General features: G+C 51.0%; 8 protein-coding genes across 8 annotated transcripts; 3 read left to right on the top strand and 5 right to left on the bottom strand.

Moving 5' to 3' along the window:
* Positions 1-1189: 1189 nt before the first annotated feature.
* On the top strand, positions 1190-2691 carry P152DRAFT_440526 (Di-copper centre-containing protein; the record flags this gene model as incomplete). Its single annotated transcript, XM_033677667.1, has 5 exons — positions 1190-1284; positions 1338-1500; positions 1553-1639; positions 1690-1874; positions 1934-2691. The coding sequence occupies 5 exons, from the start codon at positions 1190-1192 to the stop codon at positions 2472-2474; spliced, it is 1071 nt and encodes a 356-aa protein (XP_033531926.1). The 3' UTR covers positions 2475-2691.
* Positions 2692-4831: 2140 nt separating this feature from the next.
* Positions 4832-8026, bottom strand: P152DRAFT_107437 (MFS general substrate transporter). Its single transcript, XM_033673597.1, has 3 exons — positions 7701-8026; positions 7504-7635; positions 4832-7450 (listed from the first exon to the last, which is right to left on the bottom strand). Exons 1-3 carry the CDS (start codon positions 7902-7904, stop codon positions 5009-5011), a joined length of 2778 nt encoding a protein of 925 aa, XP_033531925.1. The 5' UTR covers positions 7905-8026; the 3' UTR covers positions 4832-5008.
* A 1302-nt stretch (positions 8027-9328) lies between these two features.
* Positions 9329-12790, bottom strand: P152DRAFT_460800 (uncharacterized protein). The gene is made up of 6 exons (XM_033679994.1): positions 12315-12790; positions 12158-12224; positions 11818-12094; positions 11603-11767; positions 11367-11545; positions 9329-11318 (listed from the first exon to the last, which is right to left on the bottom strand). Exons 1-6 carry the CDS (start codon positions 12411-12413, stop codon positions 9478-9480), a joined length of 2628 nt encoding a protein of 875 aa, XP_033531924.1. The 5' UTR covers positions 12414-12790; the 3' UTR covers positions 9329-9477.
* A 404-nt stretch (positions 12791-13194) lies between these two features.
* Positions 13195-13829, top strand: P152DRAFT_107412 (uncharacterized protein). Its single transcript, XM_033673596.1, has 2 exons — positions 13195-13625; positions 13682-13829. Exons 1-2 carry the CDS (start codon positions 13345-13347, stop codon positions 13707-13709), a joined length of 309 nt encoding a protein of 102 aa, XP_033531923.1. The 5' UTR covers positions 13195-13344; the 3' UTR covers positions 13710-13829.
* Position 13830: 1 nt separating this feature from the next.
* Positions 13831-16995, bottom strand: P152DRAFT_467975 (aldolase; the record flags this gene model as incomplete). Its single annotated transcript, XM_033680803.1, has 2 exons — positions 13831-13887; positions 14890-16995. 2 exons carry the CDS (start codon positions 16993-16995, stop codon positions 13831-13833), a joined length of 2163 nt encoding a protein of 720 aa, XP_033531922.1.
* Positions 16996-17745: 750 nt separating this feature from the next.
* On the bottom strand, positions 17746-19825 carry P152DRAFT_516157 (uncharacterized protein; the record flags this gene model as incomplete). The annotated part of the gene is made up of 5 exons (XM_033682932.1): positions 17746-18291; positions 18339-19371; positions 19419-19491; positions 19548-19561; positions 19614-19825. 5 exons carry the CDS (start codon positions 19823-19825, stop codon positions 18202-18204), a joined length of 1422 nt encoding a protein of 473 aa, XP_033531921.1. The 3' UTR covers positions 17746-18201.
* Positions 19826-22261: 2436 nt separating this feature from the next.
* On the bottom strand, positions 22262-25123 carry P152DRAFT_376455 (uncharacterized protein; the record flags this gene model as incomplete). The annotated part of the gene is made up of 1 exon (XM_033675623.1): positions 22262-25123. A coding segment is annotated over one exon (2862 nt), but the record flags the coding sequence as incomplete, so codon positions are not given.
* Positions 25124-25853: 730 nt separating this feature from the next.
* Positions 25854-26471, top strand: P152DRAFT_451373 (21 kDa subunit of NADH dehydrogenase; the record flags this gene model as incomplete). The annotated part of the gene is made up of 2 exons (XM_033678224.1): positions 25854-25889; positions 25956-26471. 2 exons carry the CDS (start codon positions 25854-25856, stop codon positions 26469-26471), a joined length of 552 nt encoding a protein of 183 aa, XP_033531919.1.
* Positions 26472-26695: the final 224 nt, after the last annotated feature.

Raw genomic sequence — 26695 nt, 5'->3', positions numbered from 1 at the left:
GACACCCAGCCGAGCAGAAGCCCCTGAATTCGGAAACTGTCCAGCCACCGCAGTGGCTTGTAGGTTGTCTTGGCACTGTGGCAGCTCTCGTCGGCATCATGATCAATACGATGCCACACCTTGCCGTCGTCGACTTTTACTCTGTCAAATGGTTGAGAATCCATCGCAGATATTGGCGCGCAATTTCATCTCACACAGGCTTAATTATTATAGTACAGGGTGGACATAGTCTCTATCTTTCAGATCCAGCGCAGCGCGTGGTGGTTTGCCTCCTGTTCGGAGTTCGAACGCGTGGATCAACGCTCAGTACAACTTCCGCTCCCCAGCAAGACACAGACTTGAGCCCAATAACGGTCCCTATGGATTTTAAAAACAGTTTGCGCCGCTTGACGGAGTCAAACTACCTGGCATGGTATTCCCTGTCTTGAAGAAGCATGTCATCATTTTGCGCACGGAAGATGGTTCAATGCTGCAACTTTGTCGCTGACCTAATGGCTTTTCTGTCGTCTGTCGGGGTATTGTAAAGTCGGAGACGCAGGGACTTGATTCCTTTCTGTACCTCCGTACGGAGTACCGATGCCTATTTATTCTCTCGGAATGTTAGAGTGAGATTGCAATTGCCTTAGCAGTCATCATGGAGGTTTTCGCCTCCCTAGCGTATTAGATTCTCTGTTTCCACGTGGGCGATAAACGACCGTCTGCGTACGGATACAAAGACGGGAGTTCCTATATTGCGACAGCTGTTGTGGCTTAGATGATGCAGGACTAGAGAGAGGTTATTCAGGTACATGTGGTGTCCATTCGCCAAATCTACCGATGATCGACAAGGCCAAGGATCCGCATCGTGAAGGGACAAGCCAATCTGGGTATATGGACGTTTCAACATCTACAGATTCCGTCTTGGAGACTTCATCCATCCGCTTAGCGTGTTGCTTCGTTCTCGGCGTCCTTGAAGTAGATTTAATGGCGCTTTCATCCCCAATTATGTAGAGTTTTCCTGTAGACTTTTTTTTCTCTCTATCGCGGGGCCGGTTCTCGGGTTTGTATCAATTCTCGCGTTTTAGTTCATTCCCTTTTAGTCGGTACGATGGTGCGACTATTTCTTTCGTTGTCCCTGCTTTCTGCAGCCCAGACTGTTTTCGCTCAAGGTGTTTTTTCCAGTTCATTTTTAGAGACTGATAGGCTCGCTATGCGTGCACGTGGGAACGTGTTCGCGAGGGATGTCTCACCGGTTGGGACCAATAATAGTTGCGGAGTTCAGAACGCTGCTCGGCGAAGGGAATGGTGAGATATTTCTTCAACCTCCTCCGTTGCCACAGACTGATCGAAGACTATAGGGGATACTTGGAGCCCACGGAGAGGCAAAGTTACATCGACGCGGTCAAGTGCTTGGGAAATCTTCCTACTACCTTAGATCCCGCCAAAGTGCCAGGCGCCAGGACTCGATACGATGACTTTGTCTTTGCGCATATGGACCAGTCACAGACCATTCATGATACTGTAGGCTAGACTGAGATGTATTACTGGACCCTCATAATCTGATGAGCAATAGGGCAACTTCTTGACATGGCACCGGCATTTTATTTTCTTATTCGAGTCAGCTCTTCGAAATGAATGCGGGTATGAAGGCTACCAACCAGTAAATCTTCCCTTAATCAGCTTATCCTACACCTTCTAATCCGGACTCAGTATTGGAATTGGGCTAGGCACAGCGACGACCCAAGAAAGTCTCCTGTCTTTGACGGAAGCGACTTAAGCCTTGGTGGGACTGGCTTATATGACAACTACACTGCCTACGAAATTGGCGATCCACCACTTCTAACAGTCTCGAACCAGGGAGGTGGCGGTTGCATCACCAATGGTCCATTCAAAGAGTACGTGCAACATATATCGGATCTCCAGTTGTGCCCAATTGCTCTAACACAGTGAACAGCTGGAAGGTCAACCTCGGGCCCGTCTCCACGAAACTTGACAACATCAAGATGAACGATCGCGAGGACGGCTACGCCTACAACCCTCGCTGCATCCGTCGCGACCTCAATCCCGCGGTTTCCACCGCTGCCCTGAAAGACAGCGACGTTGCTCGCGCCATCTCCGAGCCCCAGACAATCGAGGATTACCAAGCGTTTCTCAACGGCATCGCAAGCCGAAACATACCCGGCATTCACGGCGCCGGCCACTTCACCATCGGCGGCGACCCCGGCTCGGACTTTTATACCTCTCCCGCCGACCCGGCGTTCTGGTTTCACCACACCATGCTGGATCGAGTGTTTTGGACATGGCAGAATCAAGAATTGGACAATGCAAACCGGTTGAACGTCGTTCACGGCACGAGGACCCGGAAAAATGAGCCACCGAGTCCTAACGCCATGTTGGATGATGTAATTGGCGCGGACTTGGTTGGCGAGTCGACGACAATTCGAGCAGCTCTAGATACCATGTCTGGCTTCCCTTATTGTTTCTGTTACGATTAAGCGTCAAGTTTCATTGACGACTTGTGTGTGCCATACATCTTTTCGGCTTCTATCTTTTCATTGAGCGTTCGAGGGACCAATCCGCTAGACAATAGATTATTATTTTTCGTTTCTAAACCGTAATGATACCTTAGTTATCTTCCTCTGAAGCACTCTACGCATCGCTCGGCACTAAGCTTTTTGATCCCTTTTAGTCAGTTGACTGCCTCGATTTCTTTAGAACCTAAGTTTTTGTAAAAATAAAAAGTGTCGTTAACTGGATTCGCACTCGGAACCTGAAAAAATTGTGTGGCATATACAGTAAGAGAACAATTAAGGAGGGGTTATGACCAGCTCTATCCAGTCCCCACCCTGAGCTCCAATAGCCATGCATGCACTTCGTTACTAAAATTGACTTGAATGAACTTATAATTGCCTTCCTGTTGCCTGCTGAGTGAATTCATCAGATTTGTATCAGTGTCTAAACCGTTTATAGTTTAGACCAGCACATATTCATCTAAGATGAGGCAGAGCATGACAGGCAACCACGGAGTTGAGTACTCAACCCGACCTGACTTCCTTTTTGATACACCTTTGCATGACCTGTTCAGCACAGCGCTCCAAGAACCCACACTTCGCCTAGAGAGATCAATTATTATAGTAGTATAATGCAGCTAGGACTGTCTGTCTATTAGCTTCAAGACACTACCGGACCACCGAGCAGCAAGATCGAGATTCAGTGAATGAATATGGCGACTCCAGCTCGTGATTTGGCGGACGTTCGGGTATGGTACTAAAGTTGTTAACACCAAGCGCCAGTTTGACTAAAGTACAGATATCATGTTTCCATGCCGTAAGTAGTGAGCGAGGACAACTTAGGTGTGATCGATTTCCGTTTCGTTTTATTCCTACATCATCAAACAAGACTGGTCTGAGTAAGGGTATTTTACAGGTACTGATATGCCAGGGTTGACTGAACATAAACACAATTCGTGTGCTAACCACTCTTTCTGGATCAAAAACTGAGAATCCGACTGTGTGCCATGCTTCCCTTCCAACCATCAGTGCCTCTAGGGATCAGAAATCCCTCTCCCCAGGTAGTTTCCTCCGGTTTTTCTCTTTGTCTTCCTCCGATTTCACTACCACCTCCAGCTCCCTCTTCCTCTTGCGGCTTTGCACCCGCTCACCAAGGTAGATGCGTTCCAATTATAGCTCTTGTTCCGACATTGCATTTATCAACTTCATAGCAATCCCCAAACTTCCACTACCAGGGACTCGTTGTATATGGCGTGCGACATCCAGTGTCCGTCCGAATAGTAGATCTCGATTGCTGCCTTGTCGAATGAATCGGCAATAGTCCAGCCCAGTGAAAGCGGACCGAGCGAACAAGTACTCGATATTGATGTACTGAAGCGGATATGCGGTGACATTGTGGTACTGCTGGATGATGTCGAGTTGCTATTCTGTTTTGAAGACATGAACAACCTATGTCCCCGCCTTTGGCACGATCACTATGCGCTTCTCACGGTATTGCTCATTGATATCTGCACAGAGAAATAATGTGCAGCCATTGTCAAACGGTGGTATTGGTTCATGTTGTGCGTCAAGTACCACGTTTGTCGAGACTTCGGGATGAGGGTAACCGCAGTAATCCCATAGGTCCGGTTCATTAATATCACATATTGCCTTTGAAATTTTGTCTGAGCGTTTACTGGCGATCTGGGTTGCCGTTTCAGGATTTCCCAACTTGGGGGGAGATCGTTGTGGGGGAACTCAAATTGTTCGAATAACGGAACAACGCGGTAGGTATCACCTGTTTTGCCTTAATCAACACTGCCACCTATCCTTGGTTGGGTATGAACTAACCTTTAATCGAAATGCTGTCTGATGGGACATAGAAGTAGTAACCCTTTGCTCTAAGGCAACTATCCTAACTGATCTCGGCTCACCTCTCGTTTCAGTGAAGTATCTGTCCCAAGCACATTCAGCCACGATGGCGCATGAAATCCTCACAGTCTCATGATGGATGCCGCCCGTTGCACTGTCCAGTTGCGGTAAACAGAACAGGATATTCTCGCAGTCAGGGTAACCCCGGTGACGGAAGTTGATGCAACCGAAGTCAACACGCCGATCGTTTGCGGAATATGAAGGGTGCTTAGGACGAAAGGAGGGTGCAAGTGCTTTGAATGAGGATTCAGCATTGCCCGTCGAGTGATTAACAGGGATAGCTTGCTGAGTCAGCCATTCTGACCGTGGTCAATATGGATTATGGATTCCCAGGAAGTTTTCACTGGGGGTTGTTCAATTTCGAAGGAGCCAGGGGCGCCTCTTAAATGCGAACTGTTTTCATTGTAGTGTCCAGAATGGTAGACAGCTACGCACAGTAGACAAGAAGACTGGTGTGGTGTTGTGAAGATTAAAACAAAGATGTGTAAACGATCAGTAAATTCAAGGAGGGGGTATTCAGTGCAGACAAAACGCTTCCATCCAACGCTGTGTGTTATACCAAAAAGTAAACATACGCCAAAACAGCCAAAGCAACCAAAGCAAACGAATCATTCCGATGGCTCATGTGAGCCATGGTCCCGTGACCTGCTCGATCCACCACTATGCTCTACATCTTCCTGCCCCTGGCGGAAAGGTAGAGCCCAGTCCTTCTCAAAGATGTTCTCACTCGGTTCCTGTCCCCTCGGCTCGGGACCCCTCGCGGCATTGACGTTCCCACTTCCGCATTGCTCTCGCATCTTACCCTTCCGTTCGTCCTGTCCCTTCGGCTTCCTCAACGCCGAGCAATCACACAGCCTCTGACCAGGGTCCACGATCTTCTTCGGCCGAGGATCCAGCCACAGCCACAAGGGAAACACAGTCCCACACGCGAACGCCATGACGACAACCCAGTAGCTATAAAGCGCATCATGGCGAAGAAATGCGACAAACATGATCGGACGCAAACAAGCACCCCCGGAGATAGCGGCCGTGAGGAACGTACTGGTCATCTTGACGTGTTTCCCGGTTCCACGGATTGCCATGGCGTATATGATAGAGAAGATTGGGCCTTCAAAGAAGCTGATTAGGACGATGAAAGTTACGGATGGGACACCGTCATTGATGTCACGGAAGTTCATAGCGCAGATGGAGAAAATCAATGCTCCTAGGAAGCAGGAGAGGAGGATGCGGCGCGGCTTGATGAAGTAGATGAGGCCTGCGGCGAGGAAGCGACCAAACGCAAATATGCCATGGCATATGGATTGGTAGCCTGAAATGGTGAGGGTTCGGAAGGGATGGAGCAGATTAATGTATGTGACGATGGACGTGGAGACCGCTTCTTGGCCACCGCAGTAGAAGAACAGGGACCCGACGCCGAGAATAGCGGTTAGAGTCACGATTTGTATGCGCCCAATACAGGTCCATCGGTCGAGGAATGGGATGCGTACTTCTGTATGGTCAGGAAAGGCGGCGTTTCGAGAGGGTGGAGCCGTTTCGAAGTCCTCGTCGGTGCCATCCGGAAGCGGGAGGTAGTAGTAGACGACGGCAAGGAGGACGGTAAACAGTGCAATACCGAGATAGGCCCATTGAGCGTCGATAAGAGATGGCTTGTCTGCCACGACTTTGTAGAGAGCTCGCTCGGCGAGGAGAGGACTGACAAGGCTGCCGATTGCTTGAATTCCCTGCGAGATGCTGAGTCTTACCTCCGCATATGCAGACGGCCCGCAAAGTGCGATGAATGGGTTTGCCCCAACCTCCAATGTCGCAAGCCCCATACCGACGATGATGTTCGAGATAATTAGAGCTGGAAATGATGTGAGCACCGCAGAGGGCCAGAACACGAGGATCCCACAGGCATAGATGAAAAGTCCAGCCAGAAAGCACGGTTTGAAACCCAACCGCTTCAAAATTATTCGACCGAACGTCAGGGGAGCGACGAAATAGCCGGAGAAATAGGCAGAATGAAGGGCGACGAGCTGCCCATCAGACATGTCTACTGCCTGTTGAAACTGGCGGTTAAGAACATCTATGAGTCCGTACTCGAAACCCCACAAAAAGAACAAGATCGTAACCATGGTTATTGGGAATAGCGACTGGCGGGCCGTCAAGTTAACAAGCTTTCGTCTCTGCTGTATGTCGATGAAGCCGTAAAATGTATCATCAGCGACGCTCGCCCTTGGCGTCGCCGCCTCGGGTCGATGATATGCGTTTGATGCTATCGACGGCCTCACCCCCGAAGGGAGTTGGTTCAGATTAGGAGTATCGATGAAGTCCATCATCCCCATTGGCTCGTCTACTGCCCTCTCAGCATTGAGTACTTGCTCCGGCTCCGACACCATTGGTTGCAAATCGTTCTGCTCGGATGCCTTGCGTGCAGTCTGCAATGTGAGACCAGGAACCTCAGTGGATGGAGAGCGATCATCACGAAGGACGCGCGGCAAAAACCTCGACGCAAGCGGCTTTAGTGCTGGCACGCATCCGCACATTATTCCCACATTCACTTCAACAGCACTCCACATGTATGAGAGTGCGGCATACCAGTGGAAGTTGAGATAGTTGTTGGGACTCTGATCTTCAGGGTGGTCGTGTGCTTCTTGGAGTCGAGTTTCCAACGCCTGCTGGAGATACGCCACGCGCACGACATCTATGGCCGTCACAAAAAGGCCAAAACCAAAGGTGATGATCAGGATGATCTTCTGTTTCCTTGGTAGCCGCATGCCCGTCAGGAGCGGCATCGGAAGAAAGAGCATCGCGAGATCCGTGATCAGGTTTAGTGGTGATGATGAGAGATAAAGTGATAAAATGTCGATGCACGTCGATGCGGTTATACGCGGGTCGAATATAGATTTCAATGGGCGGCATTGAAAGACGCTGAGCATAGTCAATGCAAACCCGACGGTGTTGACTACGACCATTGTCACAATGGTAAGCCACCAGATGAGACTGTTGCCTTTCGATAGGTGCAGGTAGAATATCAGGATTGACGTCTTCGAGGCCATTAACGCTGGTTGCTGTAAAGCAAGTCAGCGATGTGCGCTTTTGAACTCATACAAGGTAGGCCCACATAAAGCACCGTAAAGATATACTCAAGGGTTTTTAACAGCGAAAACCATTCGAACGGAATATTGATGTCGTGCCGCCCGAGCCCCCATCTCGTCGCATAGCATATTGAAAAGGACATGCCAAATGCGATGACCTATTATGGTGGTTTTCCGTTAGCACCGCCGATCCATAGCCGAAGGGAGTGATGCAAAGGCTTACCAAGGCTAGTATCATGAAGTAGTCGTCCCATCCCAACTTTTTGACTATGCCAACTCTAGAAGCCATGCGGAAGAGGACAAACACTGCCGCCAACGTTATCATAATCGCTGTTACTGCGAGTACTGATAGAGAGCGATCCGGGAAGACCCCTCCTACGTACTCCTCATGAGCTGGTATCAGCAGCGACGGCTCCATGGGCTCCATGGTGGATAGAATGGAACCTAGCAGGCTTTCATGAACCGTGTGATGCGAATATGCATCGTATAAGGATTCCCTAGACCTCGACTTGAGCGACTAGGTTGTTCGACATGAGGTTTGTATATCGAGAGCAAGATACGAGATAGCTAGCTAATAGGTATGATTCTATAGGCGATGAGTGGTGAGACTGCGTCTGGCGTCAGAAGTGTGGAATCATTTGAACGAGGAACCATATGGATCGTGGAAGGGTCTATGCCGAAGATAGCTTATAAAGTCCGGTTGTACGATACCCAGCTGTCAACATCGGAACAGTGCAAAACGGAACAATCGGAGTAGATGAGTTGCGGTATGTTCGACAAGCTAAGTCTCGACTTTCAAGGAGAAGATAAACCAGAGATATAACAAGGAAACCGAGACTCCCGCATGACCATCTCTTCGGTCGTCTAAAGCTTGGGACAGACATCTCCACAGTATCCAGCTCCTGGGACAACGTCTGGTTCGGATGCTGCCGCGAACCTGACCAATGACGAATATTATGTGTACAATCTGACATGTTCAAGGCGGAGCCCCGTTAGTGGCTCTGTATTAATATATAATGAAGTAGAATGAATAGCGAAAAATAAGTACTTATGGATTGACGTCTGCAGGATCGTGATATGAGCCGCAGCAACAATGCCGTCAGTCGTCGTATAATACGAAGGACGGGATCATAGCACCATTCTGGCTCCGGTCATTGGTATCCAAGCCCTCCATTGACCTCTCAGCACCTTTCAATGCTTGCTACCGGTATTGAGTGAAACCGAGACAGTCTTTTTGTCTTGCACACTCCAGTGAAGGGCACACGGCAGACGCCTAATGATCCAACGAGGCCTATCTGAGAGATTGGGACCCTCTGGAGTTCTAGACTGCATCTTGTAACCTGGAGCCGACAAAGTGGGCTACCATGGGATGCTGCACACAGCATCCCTCGAGGGCAAAATGCGAATGCGGGGGTAGGGAACTTTTATGCGACCAAATGACGATACATATCGTTCTTGAGAGCGGCAATACGCCGCGGTTGATATGCGATACGGTACGTGTACGGAATATTTGGTTGATGGAAAGGAACGAAGGTTGAAAATCTGGACTAGATTGCCGGATTGTCGATCATCACGTGGATATAATTCAGTCTTCACGATATTATGGCAAGACCACAGACGACCGCACATGTCAAGCGACGCGGAAAATGGAAAGCGGCAGGAAAGAAATACTGATATGATATATTGACAAGGCCATAAGGACACAAGGCAACCATAATGTAATTAGTCATCCTAGCTAGTTCCCCACATGGGCCTCGCAGAGAGGCCTGACGGGCGTATGAATCTCTCACTCTCTCTCTCTTTCACATGTCAAGCCACGGCAACTAAACAGAAATCGAGCATATATCGTCACGATTCATCAAAACGTTAAATTTACAATAATAAAAACTATCATATAGACATTCATGGCCCTGACCTTCCTGTTTGACCAGATAACCCAGATTCATATGAACCTGTCAAAAGCTCCGACCCACGCAACCATCCAGACAAATACAGATGTTTTAGGCGTTCCCACCAGCCAGGAAGAAATCCAAATCGAGACCTCCTCCATCCGGTCCTTCGCTCTCCGCAAGCTGTTCAAGTAAGCTCAAGAAAGGATCCTTCTCCCCTTCCGCGCTTCCACTCGTCCCGCCTCCGCTCACCGCCGAACTTGATCCGGGTGTCTGCATGTCGGATGGGCCGGGCATGCTCACAAACGCCGAATTGGACATCGTATTCGTGCCGGACGCTTCGTATCCCAAAATCGGTTGGCCGGATGGATCCGTGCTTGTTGATCCGTCGAAGGGAAGGGAGAGCAGCTGGTCAGGGAAACGGTAGGATGGGCCGTTATTGTTATAGTTATTAGTAGAGGAAGGCTGCGAGGGATTTGTGGCGTTGTTTGTGGGATTCGGGAAATTCGTAGGTTGGAGAGGAGAGAAAGAGAAGTTGGGAGAGAAGATTGGACCCGAAGGGTTAGGCTGCTGAGAGGGTGGAGGCTTGGTCTCAGAAGAAGAGAGTGTTTGGTTCGGTGGTGGAAGCTCGGACATAAAGGGTTGAGTACCAGAAGTGTCCTGAGGCTGCTTTTTGCTGTTTGAGGGAATAGCAGCCGCACTGAGAGGGGGTGAGGGTTTGGTAGGATTCGATGTCGTCGTGCGTCTTCTCTTTCGCCCCCCTTGAGGCACTGATGCGGACACCTGCCGTTGCGGTGGGAAGTATTGCTGTTGCTGATGAATCATAGATCCATTTGACCCGAGGGCCATATTCACAAACCCTTGATTATTGAGTCCGTATGGAGACATGGTGCTCTCAAATGCCATTGGGTCGACTTGTATTTCGACGAACGACAGATGCGACCCGTCGAACATCCGACCAGGGTACCGATCGAAGAACCCTTCGAGGTGAAAGACAGATGAGAAACGAAGAGGATTTGAAGCAAGCGATTTGACGAGTTCAATATGACAATTGTAAATTGCCTGCAGCATATCACACTGATGTTGAACTCCTGCCCATATGGACCGCAGTTCGGAGAGCTGCTGCATCTCTCGGGATAGGAACTCTGGGCTTCCCGCGAAGACGGTTCGATCCCCTCCTTCGCCGCCTCGATAATGTGTCCCATGAACATGGATCATTCCAGCAGTGCTGACACAGTAGCCGATAAATTCCGGCCATTCAATAAGGGTAGATGCCTTCCCGATCTCGACGAGCTCAGAAATTGCGTTGGCGTGGAGAAAACACATGTTCGTCGCTTCGATTTGCCAGGATTGATGCTGACTATTACCGGAGAGCTCGGTGAGGTCGATGGGAAGGAATGGGCGGTAGATTAGACAATGAATAAGGTGGTAGACCAGCTTGCTTAATACGAGAATCGTACTGTCTGGTTGGCCGAAAAGCGTCTCCAAGGATGCAAAGACGTCCTGCGTCTCTGATGCCCACATGTCCAGGTCTTGTCGGATTTTGGACAAATTAGAAAGTGAGTGCCAAGGGAAGTGCGAGTCCCCTTTCACACCTCCATTTGCTAGGTATCGATTCGTCACTCCTAGTATTCGAGTGATACCAATAAGCATGCCACTCCCTCCATGACTTTGCTTCCCACTTCTTAGATATTGGAGATTCGAACCGGTCGAGAAGTAATCGCCTTCGATGGTCATGCCGCTTGGATGAAGCTGCCATGAGGGCAGCCGGAGGACGATGGATTCGTCGGCAATCAGGGATGGCCGTCTCGAACCGCAAGCTCCAAATCGATCGAGGAGATAGCACGCCCAGAACAATCGTCTTCGACCTTCTCGTTCAGTGGCGGGGATCCTCATTGTTGAGGGGAGTTCCCTATGGAGACCTAGAGCTAGAGCCATGGTAATAGCAGAGGCTATACCTAGTGTCAGACATGGCGGGATCAATTTGAACGTGAACTCACATAAAAGCATGTACGCCTTCTTTCCTCGTCCATTTTGATAGCTTGCTAACGACAGTAGCAGGAGTGCCTGTAACGATTCGATAGAGGGCTCGTCTACGTCGAGCTCAAGCCGAGCCTTCTTAGCGAAATCTATCGACACGCGTACAGCATTTGCATAGCCTCCGACATGAGAAGCATATCTCGAATTCCAGTTAGTCTGTGGATGTCATAAGGCTTCGAGGGGGATCCGTTCTCACCTTGCGCTAACAGCATATATAGCATAAGCAAGCGGGTTCGGAAGTTGCTTAAGTTGTATCTTCTGGCGAGTGGACAATTCATCAAGGATATAGTAGGGTTTGCCATGAAGTTGAGCAAAGTATGCATCGACGAGCACCTCCGGGTATATACTGGGAGGGGGTTGGCTGTGTATTGTCAGTACTGTACCATTATTCTGGGTGTTGGATCCACGTACGAGTTGCCTTCCGGGGGGATGAGCGGTGGTATGTTGTTCGAATGGGGTTGCTCTGGTTCGGAAGATTTGTGATTTGCAGTCGCTCCGGCTTGATCGTTCGCGGCACCGTGACTTGAGTCTTGTACGACATTGTCGACTGCACTTTCGTTTGACGACACCGGCTCTTCTTCTTGTTTCTCGGATTCTTCGGTTTGTAGTCTCTTTTCAAGGCCGTCGACACGCTTGAGCAATGCCTCGAGAACATCGGTTTTGGGCCCACGTTTCTTTGGGATAGCGTCTTTGACCACAGTCAGCACCTTCTGGTACGAATGGACCTTACCATGGATAATGTAGATCTCACCATAGACACACTGGCATGCGAATATCTGGCACGCTTCACAAGTCGGGCGCATTCGGTTGCATTTTATCTTTCACCGTTTTAAAGTCAGCACATAAATCCCAATCCACTCGACCCCCTCTGATGCCAGTCGCATCGTCTCTGTGGACAATATGCTTACTTTTCTCTTCCGACAACTCTTGCAATTCATGGACTCCCTCGGTTCGTTGCTCATCCGTCTCGCTGGTAGGCGATCGATTCCAACCTGGGGTCGCGACATGATTGAAGAGCTTTAGGGGATCGATAACGCTGGTTCTGGCACACAGCTTGCGACAATTCGTGATGATAGTCTGAAGCCGAGGGTGTCATTTGACGACAACTGCTTCGAAATGTAGATCTACTACATGGTCAGGGTGCTGCATTCGAGCTCCTCAAGTGATACGGGCATTAATCGCCATGATTCTAGTTCCAAGGTGAACGAGTCAACCAGCCAAAATGAGCCGGCGGACGTTTAGATTATCGTAGACAGATCTAAGAATTGAAGTTTGAAGACAGGTTCCCGGAGGCAGTGGAGACTCGGCATAGCCATGCGGAGAGGGCTGGACAGGCCTGTCGTGCGTACTGGCAAGGTGCAAGGAAAAGAGCAGGCGACCAGTTGACTGGGTTGACATTGGAGCAGAGGAATGAAGCCGAAGCAGAGATGCGGAAACTAGGGACTCCCCGGTTCCCTAGTGGCTTTCATCGGGACGTTCACAGGCGCCATGACGATTTCGGTCATCGGTCGAGGAGACGAGGGACCCCCTCTCCGATCAAGCTTCTTGACCAAGCCATGCACTGTCGACTAATGTCGACGTTCAATTTAATAACCATTTCTCTGGTCCATGGTCATGCCTGCGGCACGCTACCGTAGATGCCCATCCTGTCGAGTAAACATCAGACGGGAGGTGGAGATGAAATGCCAGGTATCGTAGAGTATCCTGCATACAAAAGGCTCCTGAAAGAACCAACAGGAACTTGGGCGTTCACCTACATGCTGCCTCGCATTTTTGTAGCACGCCCCAGCACCCTCCCGTAATTTCTTTGCATCTATCTTATACAAACCTCACTCTCCCACAAGTGCTCGGGTGTCACAGACATCAAGGAGATGCCAGGTTAACCTGGGTTCCTAGTCAAGTCTCATGCCACCAATTCGATATTGAAATGAATAGACGATGATTACCCGAAAAAGGCACCACGGCGCTCGTATCCTGGGTACGATGTTCGAAACGCGTGATGCCTGCCAGGAACCGTTCCTCGTTCTGGTGGCGCTGGTAGAACAGGATTTCGTGCAGAGTAAAGGTGCACCTGGGTCCTGGAGACCCGAAGGCTGGAGGCTCCATGTCAAGCGGGTTGGGGGCTCTCCGTCTGCACTCCGCAATACTAGTTCAATCGGGCAGATGACAGTCCAATGGGGACGATGCTGGGAACGGGAGCAACAGCTTTCAACCGTTAGGTCGATACTTGGTGCCCGTCGATGGTGAAACTGGGAAACTGCTGACCTGTGAACAGGTTCCCCCCAGGACCTTTCTTGAATTGAGAGACTCGTTTATATCTCGCAGGAAGAGTTACGTACCGTATGCAAGGAGTGCATTCATTCGCTTCACTAGATTGCGAGTTAGTCAGTCATTTGTCCTTAATTATACAGCGAAGTACACAGCCTAGCATCCTTGACGGCAAGATATAATACCTTTGATATGGGGCACTTGCTCAATAGCCTTCGAATGGTCAATGGTCGCTAGTATCTGATGATCTACGGGTCACCGCTGCGTCAAGCCTATGATAGCAGAGACACTATTTATTGACAATCAGGCCTCATTCCTCCAGCTTCCCTGCAACGTACGTACATCCACAAGACAGGAATGAAAAGGTATTTTAGATATCGATAATTTCATCCAAACAATATGATCGAGGAAGGGAATCTTGCATAACCGAGCGAATAAATGTTGAATTGTTGATGGGTGCTCGTAAGGCGTTTCTTGCCTGGTGGATACACAACGTCTCTGCCAAACAATAGCCTGGTTTCAACCATCCAGTGGCGTATCCGGCAAGGCCTAATGTGCAGTGGACAAATGAAAGCTTCCATCATAAGCGGCAGTGATCGGGCGATCCGATTCAAATCGCGGCGGGAACGTGTCAAGCGATGCCTGGAAAGTGGAATCATGAGACAACCGTAAAAGGGTAAGGTACATATTTATATATGAAGCTTGAGAAGCACCATCATCTGTCAGCTGGGCCTGATATTGTCACACGAACTCAAACTGCGGACGGGATACCTGGACTTGCGGCTTCTACAGGAAGGGTGGAATGGGTGCGGGTGAGATCAGGACACTGATGTTGGAGGCCGAACTTCAGTGAGCAGAATATCGTTTGCCGGATTTCAGTTTCAATTAACTAGTGGTGATGCTCCTAACTTAACCGGAGACTTTACAAGCTATCAAATTGCATGTCGTTGTACACATTCATGTCATGGTTCATATAGCATTACGTCGCCATGACTCCATCCTCCTGGACGAGTACAACACTTGAATACGAACAACTCCCTGTGAATGAGCCGGGAATCTATGTGGTAAGCCCCCTCGACACCTCGATCTTCCTAATCCAGCAAAACCCAGCCGTAGCATGCCGTTCACGCGAGATGTAAGCACCCGGAAATACATATAAGAGGTACCACAAGGGTCAATCAATCAGTACACCCCTCGTCCACTGGCGAACCTCACAAAATCAAACGGCACATTCTGTCCCACAAGTAGCCGCAACGTCTCAACCGTTGTCCAAGCAGCCACATCCGCAACCCCATATGCAGACCAGCCAAGGCTTGCTGCCACGGCCACGGGGTCCTTATCCCGCTCCCTGCGGCTCCCTGTCCCACCTACCAAGTCGACAAACACTTTGCCTGCCGTGCCTCTTGAGCTCTCATCCGTCTTGACAGGCCCGTAATGCCGCAGCAATGGTGCAACCAAGGCACCTTTATCTCCAGGCAAGGCACTGATGATAGCGAATGGTCGCTCAAGTCGTTTGACATCCTCGACCGAGCGGACAGGCTGCAAACCAGCACCTAGTCCGACGCCAAGGACTTCCTGCCCCTGAGTCTGTGTGGCCTTGATGGTGAAGCCGACGGTGTAGATGGGGCCAATAGCCAAGGACTTCAGGGCGAATATGGCGGGGGTCGCGGACGACTCGTCCGAAGCGAGGAGCAGAGCAGCGCGGCCGCGGTATGCGCTGGGGACAAAGTCGTGGGTTAGAGTCGCTCGAATCCCCTTCCAGGTGCAGTTGTCGCCAACAAAGGAGCTTCCTTCCATCCCAGGTTGTCCGACTGCGAGTGAAGTTGTGGCCAAAAGCGTCTTTGATAGGACGACCGTGTCCACCTGGCCGATTGCTCTGGCAGCCGGAGAGAGTTGCGGCAGATATGAGGCATGTGATACAGCTAACGGTGGATTAAGGTATGCCCCGCCAAACAAGGGACGGTGAACTACCGAGGAGATATTGACAGCATGTCTAGTTATCGGACCGCGTTCAACAAAGGTGAAAACGTGAGGAAGACCGAGCTCATTGAAGCACTTCTCAAAAAAGACAGCTCTTGTTGCAGCTCGTGCTGACACGATACCATAGATATCGCGTCGTGGCAGTTGTCCCATGGTGTGAAGTGCCGCATTGATTTCCGCTGCCGAAAGCTGGCCGGGTGCGGCAATCATGGGAAGGAGGGGGTGGGTGATCGGAGTGAAGACTTTGTTCAATGTTCGAGAAAGCTGGCCGGTGGAACCCATGTTGAGCGCTGAAAGAGGAGGATGCGGGTATCTCGATTGTATGGTGGACCGGAAGTACTCCAGCTCGTAGTTCTCCTGCACCGTGTTGGTGAGGGCGATCATTTTCACCACGTCTCCATACACAGCTCCGTGGCGAAATAGTTCTTCTGCTTCGGGTGCAGTCCATCTAAAGGTCCCCGAAAAGTCGTGGAATGCCGAGATGATCTTGCTGTTTCCCTTCCTCTCGGACAGAGTGCGTCGAATGTCTTCTGGTAGCCACAACTCGACATCGATGTATTCGCAACCCCACTGTATCGCTCGGTATAGATATGTCAGGAACAGGTTCGGCTCATCCATAGGGAAACGGCCGTTTTCTTTCGTACACCTAGTCGTATATATAATGGGCAGTTCGGTACGTTGCCGTAGCGTCATAAGCTGCTCCCCGACGAACTTGAGGCTTGGGACATCTCGGAAGGTCCCATCCGGAAGTGGTTCTTTGAGGAGATCCACTCTTAGTTCGACAGCGTCCGCTCCGACAGAAAGGATGTCCAGGTTGGGAAGAGCAGCATGGACGTCTGGAAATGTGGTTGAAATCAGAGTGGTTCGTTTCTTCTTCGTCAAATCTCGATGGTGGCCTATCTGGCCGAGGATAAATCCGAGGAATCGTGCTACATCTCTCCTCAGATACGGGGTCATAGAGTACAAATACTCATAATCACATATCTGTGAGAGAGCCGGGTCACTTTCGACTGGATTATCCACGCAATGAGTATGGATGACCGTCCTGCTCGGTGCTAAGCTTCGGACATCCGCTGCGACGAGTTTGCTATGAAGACCGAGGACTGTATGATATGGTTCCTGCTGGACCGTATCACACGATGAGACCAGACAACATGGCTGCCCGAGCACATCAGCCACTATACTGAGAATTTCGTCTTGCCCGTCCTCTATCAAGACTAACAGCGACGGCTTCTCAGGAACATCGATTTCCTGAACCTCAATAACCCCATTGGTTTTGCGGTTTGTGATGCTATCGGGTCCGACGGGTTCGGAGGGTTCGGGAGGTACGATACTGGTCATCATAGGCGGTTCGGCGATCGTGACCATGGTTTCGAATACTTCGGATTTGGCGGCACTATACAGGCCTATAGGTCGAGGGAGGTGATAAGACGGTCTTGATGAAGTACGAGTCTGGTCTGGGTTGGTGCATCGCCAACGCAGCGTCGGTCCTTCTCTTCGGTACCAATTCGAAGCTTTCTTCTGGTAGGTCTATAGTTCCCGTCGAGAAATTTGCCAAAATCGTAGTGTTCGAAGAGTTGTCGCAGAGCAAAGGTACCGCAGGAGGGATGAGATGGCCCGGGTATGGAGTGTGCAAGGCACCAATCACCGCTTCCAAGGGCTCAACGGCGTGATTGATAGCAATGGCAAAGCAAATAAGCAGAGCAAGGGGTGTAAATGGCAGAATTGATCCGCATCCTGTCTCATTCAAAGGCAATGATTGCAGACAATGTTACCCTAACAGTGGGATGGGCAATGATACAGCCGGCCATTTCCAAGGGGGCCTGGGAGCCATTTTGGGCGGCAGAACTTCAGGATTTCGCGCCTGGAGCATGAAAGGGCTACTGAAACCCGCTTGCTCCAATCATGACGAGGCCAAAGGACTCTGCTTCGCTTTGACATGATGAACAAAGACGACAATGCTTGGATTCTCACAGAATTCGGAGAGATGGCCCCGCTGTTGGCTCGTCCGCCGCCGGCCTGTACCGCGCAATATTTAACCCACCAATGATCTATCTCCCCTGCAGCAAGATCTTCCGTATCTACCTTTTACTCGAACCTTGCATTGCTCCAGGTACCAGACCTCGGCTTCAATATCTTGGGAATTCTTACCATCCCTTTAGAGACATGACCCGTGTAATTATGTATCCTTAAGTCTCGAACAGATTGTCATTCCCTACCCACGGCCATCTTCTGCGGTCGTCAAGGACCATTGAGAAGACACGAGTTTGTGATAAGAGCCAGGAAATGATATCGTTGGGCAGGAACCTGATCACGGACGTTGACATACTCTCGACGATTGTCTATTTTCCCTTTCATATCGGCTAAATTGAAGATCTACTTCGCCGGATGTACATGAGCTTCTCCCGTGTGACCACCCGGATCACAGGACGAGCCATTCCTAATCGACACATAGGGTATCATCGCTAAACGCTGCATCAAAGCAAATCGGAATCGAGCAGTCAGCTCCCACGCCTCTCGTGGCGACGAGGACCCCTCTTAGGCCCCCTATTCATCAGCGTTGTCCGCACAGGAGAAAGGCGATCCACCCTCGCCTTGGCTCAGAGTTGTTATGGATGCATAAAGACCGAGAATGCACTGGGCAACTGTTAGCGCGGGCCAGACCCAAAGATTGATGGACTCACGATCAAGAAACCCATAATGACGATTCCGATGTTGAACACCACCCCCAGCTTCCTTTTGCCTTGCCTGATGTCTTCCCAGTTACGGTACAGGTAGAAGAACCCGGTGATACCGAAACTGAACCATCCGCAGAACAATGCGCTCACGAGCGCTAGGAGGTGATGGAAGTTCGGGATTGCTTCTGCAATGATCCATGCCAGCACCCAAAGAGCAAAGACGATCCCGACCCAGCTCGACCATGACTTGAAAGTCCTCTCATGCGGGACGCTGGTTTCGCGCCAAACTCGAAGGTAAACGTGCTTCGATGCAACATGCCCATTGATAACGCCGGCAACGACAATGGTCGGGACGGCGATTCCATATGCAATCTTGCGGACAAGCGGAGACGCAGCCCCCAGAGCTGGGGATGGCACTCCCGTTCCGACATAATAATATATTACGCAGCCAGTCACGATATATAATACCGACGAACTGCCCAGTAACATAGTCAAGGACTTCCAAAAATCCTTTGGCTCCCTCAATTCGGAGGTAAAGCCAAAGTAGGCAACATGTCCTGAATATGCCATGATGATGTTCAGCAGTGCAACCATGGCATGCGGAAAGTCGCTGGCCGTGTTGGCCCACTGGAAATTGTTCGGATTTGGTTTGGTCACCCCGACGCTGATCATGGTGATAATCACAGCGGCGGTGACGGATACGCATGACACGAAGGAGAAGATCGATTGCGACTTCAGCGTCCGTGGAAGAGCCAGGATAAAAGAGACCCCGAAGCCCGTCAGAGCAAACAGAATCGAGCAAGCTCCGTGCTCTGTGACAACATTCATCATGATCGAGAAGGATGTGATATGTGCCGCCATGATGAACACGAAGACCACCAGTTGAGCGATCGAGAAAAGGTACCATCCGAATCGCCCAAATAGCATGTATCCAGAGTCAGCCACGTCGCAGATGCCTGGGTACTTGAGTTTCAGTTTGCCGTATTCATTGCCTGTGATCCAGGCCAGTCCTCCCATAACGAAGATGAAGACCAGGCCTCTGAACAGGTTAGCAATCGGAATACGGCCGCATGGCGAAGCACTTACGGAATCATGCCAAGAGCGGCTACGGCTTGTGGCAGCGATAGAATGCCTAACGAAATCGTTTCCGCGATCATCACTGAATATCAGTCAGTTTCCTTCGATTTCATGCTTGTAGCGGAGAAGAGGCCATACACGCTCCGACCTGCCTAATCTTCGAGTCAGCTTTTGCCAAATACTAATTTCCCATTGTTCACTTACCACCATTCCAGGACTTTGTACTTCACCGCTTGATGCTCTTCATGAGCGAATTGATCCTTCAGATTCAATCCTTGTCCCCAACGCTGCCACCAAAACCCGGGCAATTTCTGCCCGGGGATGACCACCTCACCGTCGTTATTTTCCGGGGACAAAGTGCGCGGGGTCATCGCCAGGTCTTTCTCCTCATCGATGTAGGTAGCGACGTCGGCCATTGGGATTCAGACGCTCGATTTCTGAATTCCTATGGGTGCTTGAACAAAATTCCGGATTTCCGCACTGATAATAGTTGATGCAGCTTCAGGTGGTGGGTTCAAACCCACGAGGCGAGGCCGCCTTGAATCTGTCAAGGAAGAGGATAGGCGTACAATACACGTACGGTGTAGCGCGCAGTGAGCAAAAGAGCAAGGGAAGCATCGATTCTATATACTAGTATTGAGGCGATCATAATTCTACTGCGATATGGTAGTTATCAACCAGCCGTATCCGTTGTCCAGAATGCCGGCATCATCTGACTGCCCCTAGCACGCATTCGCAACCAGGGACCGATTAACCATGGCACGAATAGATAAGCGATGCAAATCGCATGGTTGGCTGAGTCGGAATGGATAGTGCGTGGCTGCTTAACAAAATACGGTTCCGCTTGTCCCAAGGAACCGAAGAAGCTGGTCAAGAGGGGAATTGTTCAACAATACCATCCGAACCTTCCCCGAATATGGAGGCACCGAAACCGGGTGGCAAGTCTCAATCAACGTCGCCTCATCCGACCGATAGGGAGCTTCGGAACCACCAAATCTTGAAACTCACCACCTTCAGGACAGGGAATCATTGAGACTATCCAGATATCTGGGAACGAAGTTATGACGTCGATGAACCCGATTTCGGTGCACATTCGACCACCACGATTCCAAGACAATGGATGAAAGCCAGCTAGTTCCGAACCGCGAGGAGCCATGAAGAAAATCATTGCCAATTCTATCTGCCTCAGCGAAATGGAACCCTAGTATGTGACAGGAACGGCTTGGCGATCGACCTTGAGTAGTGACCGTTAGAGCTTGAAGTACGGCAACGGTTTGGCTGGGACGGCGAACCAACAATTGCTATGTTGAGGCATACCGTGGGTCTGAAAGACATCCGAAGGTCCGAATAATGCGGCCACGAGTGACCACAAGCATTGCCTACTACCTACACAAGATGCATCACTAACATCTTGCGATTAAATACCGTAACTAACAGAGCCCCCGGTTTCAAGCAGACTCCATAATCTGTTCTATCTCTACCCACAGTATCATTTGCCTCCCTAATTACTCCACAGGATTCTCCAAAGCCTCAACGGTAAGGAAGCGGGACCGAGAATGCCCTGGGACCACACGGAGGACTGCCATGACTTTGGTTGTGATATTGCTCTACAAAGGGAGGGAGATGAAGATAGGCGCGATGCGGATCGTGTCAGTCAACCCATTGGAAATCGCCGCTTTCTTATCAGTTTCTGCCGCGGTATCGGAGGACGGGCAACGATTCCCAAGCCAGAAACCCGTCCGTAGGGAATTTCCCGTTGCTCTTAAGATTTTCTAAGACACCTAAACTGAAGAGATGCCTACGATAGCAAGATTGCAAGAGAGGCCAAGTTAAGCTTCAGCGCCAGTGTCTTGAGTCTTGACGTCTTTCTAACTAGCTAGGTACTGTGCCTAATTGGCATTGGTGGGCAGCATTCTGGTTGGCGCGAAATGATAACCCTGGATGCACCCAACGGATCATACCCGGGGAAATGTACCAGTCTAGGAAACCACAACGTGACATCGACTATCGAGGCTTGGGGTTGAGGAGATTTGGAAAGAACATGGATGAGGTTCATCTATTGCACTTTCAGATTAATAGAGGAACACAAGGCCATTAGTGCTATAGAATCTACAGCAATAGAACCGATCAACTATCCCAAGGAATATATCCAGGAGAGATAAAGATAAGTTGTTAAGTACTTATTCACCTCATCCCCGAACTTGACACGCGGGAAAGTCAACAAGGTACAGTATTGATCAGCATATGCGTCATTCGTTTGTAACGTCCTAGTGGATCTCATTCGATAGATGGTCACGAGGCATCGTGGACTTGACAGGTTAGCAACCTGCCCGAGTACTAAATACCGCAGACACGAAGGATTGGTATGGCATCATGTTCAAGCAAGGTACCAGGTACTCTCAGACAAGGGATGGCTAGAATCGTCCACCGTCTTGTCCCAGCTGGAGAGACTCCAACGACGTTTGTACAACATGACGAGCACAATCTCCAGCTCCCGACCCGCACGAAATCTGGGGAATGCGGGGAAATCCGACGAACAATGCACAGACGCTCCGACAGACGCTCAGGCCCAGTGTATCGTGGAAATGATTGCAAGTCTGTATTGACTGCCGGACCAAGCGACGGCGACGTACAGGTCGTCAACCCCATATATATCCGCGTATATGAACAGCCATCCACGTAGCATGATATCCAAGAACGCCGAGGGGGTATGCAAAGAATGCGTGGAAGCATCGTCGTGCCTCCTCTAAGAGAGCGCCCATCATCCCCCATGATCGTCCACCCAAATACCTCAACGCCATGCATGTTCGTTACACTTCCATTCCTTAACTGAGCGGACTCTCGCCCTTCGCCTCCCGTTCTGCACCCTCCTCCACCTCCCGGACTAGCTGCTCGTACCACTCCGCATGCCCTGCCCAGTCCACCTTCGTCACCCGCCCAAGCTCCTCGACCAGTCCTTCCACCCGCTCCACAAACTCGCCCAGACCGCTGCTGCTGAGCCCCTCTCCAGCCGTCGCGGCTCTCCGTACACGCTCGCCCGAGCTGCTCGCGGCGACGCGCGCGAATATGTGGGCCCGGAGGCGCGAGAAGAGGACTTTCAACACCGGGTCAGTAAGCCGGCCCGAAGCGGCTTGGGTGAGGTGACGGGTGACCGTCGCGAGGAGGGTGGATTGAGAAGACGTGGGCATGGGATGAGCGGAGGTGAGGATTTGCAGGATGGAGTTCGCCAGTGCCGATGGCGCGGCGGATGAAGATGGCGAGGGAGGGGGGGATGGGAGAGAAGATGAAACCGTCATCGAGGTGTGGCCCGAGTTTTTCAGCAGATCCCAGATCCGGTTGGCTTCGGGCCGCCATTGGCTGCGCACGTCGCGCTTGAGCAGGTTTTTGGCGGTGAGCAACATCGCGCCGATGGTAGTAATACGCACAGTGTCCGCGCGGATGCGCACAATGCGGTCCTGGTCAAAGGAAAGGGTTTCGGGGAGTTCGTCGCCACGGAGGGAGGGGACGGCGACGGAGAGATCGACAAGACCTCGCGCATAGATACGTTGCATGGTCGGCCGGTTATTTGGCCCGCCGACTGCATCCGGATCGCGGCGGTCAAATTCCGTAAACAGGTTAACGCTGGCGTTGTGCCACCAACGTTTAGTCTGTGCGAGAGTAACCTTTCCGGATTCTAGATCTTGTCGGAACATGCGTTGTTCATAGCCTGCCGATTCCGCAATGAGCGAAGGGACAGCAGTTGTCAGCATGAAGTTCGCATGATCCAGCGAGAGGAGATCAATTGTCCGGAGGAGTTTGAAAACCTTCTCGATCATTTCACCTAAATCACCAGGCGCCAGCAGCTCGTTCACCAACTCCTTGACTTCCCCGTCTCGGAACGGCGCACAGAGTCGAGGGAGGATGTCCGCCATGAACTTGAAGAACTTCTCATAGGAGAAATTTCCCGCGTTGCATTGGCTTTCAACCCAGGAAGGATCGAGCGCCTCGGAGATCAGGTTATACATCGAGTTGCCCTCTCGGAGGAGTCGCAATAGTTTGCCTCGAATGTTTTCGGCCATCGAGACCGTCCATAGGTTACCTTCACCTTGCTCGAAACCGCGTTTCATATCATCGCATAGTTGTCGGCTGAAAACGTGACGGAAATCGGATTGAGGTGAGGGTTCAATCCGATATTCTTTGTTGATGGCAAGTTCGTGGACAAGTTTACGGTTGGTTGGAAGAAGCGAGAACAAGTTCCCGAATGAATTTGACGGCTGGAGTTCATCATGAGTTTCCGCGCCGCTCGCCGATATCAAATGAGTCGCTTCCGGTGAATGCGACGGCGTAGCTTGTTCCCTGGAACTCTCCGCCTCGGTGTCCACATCAACCCTAGGGCGAGTGTCGCCAAGGGGTTTCGGTCGTGGCCGAGCTCTTCGGCTTTCTCTGATCGCTCGCTTGATGAGATTATGAGTTTTATCAGGGCCAGCCAGTTTTCGGATTTTGCTTAGAAGAATGACTTGATTTTCTCGAATACCTTCGCGGTAATCGGCAGCCACTTCGCCATCCGTGTAGTCTTTCACGGATTGCCATATGGCGTCGAGGTTAACAAAGGAAGCGACCATCGCTTCGATGAGTGCAGAGGAGTCGCGAGCCTTCCAATCGCCAAAAGATTGCCGGTAAGCCGTGAAGGCGAACGACAAATGTTCCAATTGGGTCGGAGTCGGCATGTAGCGGCTCGATTCCATCGCTTTCAAAACCGCCGCTTCAAAGCAGATCATAAGGTCTTTTGCTTTGTTGATAAGGTCTTGTTCTTGGGCACCATCTCTGCTTAGAACTGATGCCGGGTGACCGAGTATTAGATAGGCGCTTAGGAATGTCCGCGTCGGGACCGTTGTCTTGTCATCCGCTGCATCCAAGTTGAAGATCTCCAGGACGCGGATAGTGTTATTCACCACTTTGTCGTCTGCAAGGACTGTCGATATGTCATCGAAGCTCGCTTCTTGCGATTTTTCAACCGTAAGGCCGAGCCCGACGAAAGCTTCCAGCGCTCTTCTCCGGCGGTTCCTTCTCCAGGCTTCCTGAATCGTGGCCGCGGCCGTCAGGTCACTCAGTCTCTTGGGTGACTGAGTACCAGATGCAAGCTCCTTCTTTGCATCAGTGGCAGGTACACTGGCGGTACGAGGTCTCCTCATATTTTTCTTATACTCCGCACGCCTTCTTTCCGCCTCTGCATGCTTCTCCTCCATCTCCAACCGATATCTCTGCTCTTCCGCTGCTTTTCGCTCTTTCATCTCCTCCGCTACCTTCTTTGCGCGTTTGACCTCCTCGGCGCATGCAGCGGCGACCTGTGCGAGGTGCTTCTCACGCGCGTGCTGGGCGGCGAGGGCTCGTTCTTCGCTGTTTGAAGCGCGAGTCGCAGCCTTGGCCAATGCGGCACGTAGCCGGACTTGTTCGGCATGTGCAGCTCGATCCGCAAGACGAGCTTTGCGGCTCTCTATGATAGAAGCGCGACGGAGATGTTGAGCGACATGATTGCTTTGACAGTTGGTGCCTCGGTACGAACGGTTCGATTGATGGGAGTGGGTGGACGATATGGAGTTCCTGCGAGAAGAAGCGGCTGAGGACTTTCGGCGAGCGGATGACGAGTGATAGAAGCGTGAGGCAAGACGAGCTGGAGGGTTGAGCGTCGTGGGCGACTCCACTGATTGTTCCAAGGTATCGTCTTCTTCAGGTATACCAGCAGCGGTTTGGAGGCCTGGCAAGTCCAGCTCTTGCAGTTTAGGATTGATAGCCATATTGGGCAGCGGGCAGTGGCCGTTGTCCGCGATGTAAGGTGTTGTAGAGCGTATGTATGCCACCGGGTGCTGGACGGTGAGACTCGGAAGCCTAAGTATTGATGACGAATGGACGAGGATGAGCGGGTGGTAAACGACGGTATGACTGGTCAGCGACGTTCACAGTGAAAGCGAAGGATAAAGAAAAGGGAAATGAATATAGCAAGACACCCAAGTGTAGAAGAAGTAAATAAAGAAGACAATAGAAGGAAAATCCAAGGAGGACGAGGAGGAGTGAACAGGGAAATTAGAAGTGTCGCATGTCGAGATGAGGGAATCGTAATCAAAGCAGCAGCGGAGAGCAGCTGTCGCTGAGCGTCGCATCATCGCCATGGAACTCGATGGATGGAGGAAGGAGAGACATGCCAGCTGCACGTGATTGATGATTTGGTGGGGAATTGTTGCTTAGGAATTGTTGCTTAAACAATCAAAAGTTGCCTCAGGCTGAAAACGGTTTTGTTGCCAAGTCGCCCACGGGGATGTCATGGTCACGTGCGTCCATCCGATCCTCTCCCATACTCACACCTGTATCGTCGAATCCATCGATCCGTACCAACCTTGAAGGTCAATTGCATCTGAATTGCACGAGTCCGGTCAGTTTCACCGTCAAACAGCTGATCTGGTATTCACGATGCCGCCTTCAGGCAAAGTGACATCCACTTTTTACGTATGCACCCGTCTCACCTTCCCCCGAACGTGATATCAAGCTGATCTTCGTCATCCCGATGCGTAGAAATACACCGTCCAACCTCGTGGTATTGGTGCCTGGATCAACAAATGGCTCGCCATTGACCCCGACCGATCGACCGGTGTTCCGCTGAACCCTCAATTCCGCAACCCGCCCCCGGGAGCCAACGATCCGAATACATACGACGACCCGGTTACCGTTCCTGCTGCGGACCTGGCGGACAATCCATACTGGAAGCGAGACGTTCGCCGAGGATATGCGCGACTCAGTGTTGTGAAGCCCGCCGATGTCGTGGGGCTGTTGACGGTTGGCAGCAAGGCGGCGCCCAAAGAGGATGTCCTCCTCATCGGTGATGCGGGGCAGAAGCAGCTGGTGGAACTGAAGGCGGGGGAAAAGGGGTTGGCGGCGTTCTTCCAAGGGAAGGATAAAGCGGTAGCGGACGTGTTGGAAGCCGGTGGACTGCCGCCAATGCCAACGAACATGCATCCAACAACGGGGAATGTGGGAGCAAAGGATTACCGGTTGTTGGCGGAGGCAGAGCAAGGATATGACACTAGGTGAGTTGATATAGTGGCAATCTCTAAAGTCGAATGGGGTGGTTCCAGGAACATCGCTAACATTGGACTTTCAGCAGCTATCCTTGCAGATCGTTTGCATAGCCATTCAGTCTAGATCGGCGTACGGGTGGCTTCGTTCGGGAAGAAGCGACTTCTGTATATATCTGCTTCTTGCAAAGAGATTACCGCCACCTCAACTATCCCTTTCCATTTGAAGTCAGTAAATAC

This window comes from Eremomyces bilateralis, assembly GCF_010015585.1.
Source record: "Eremomyces bilateralis CBS 781.70 unplaced genomic scaffold P152scaffold_19, whole genome shotgun sequence".
NCBI lineage: Eukaryota > Fungi > Ascomycota > Dothideomycetes > Eremomycetales > Eremomycetaceae > Eremomyces > Eremomyces bilateralis.
Note: the sequence above shows the minus strand (reverse complement) of the source record. Positions and strands in the feature narration are given on the sequence as shown.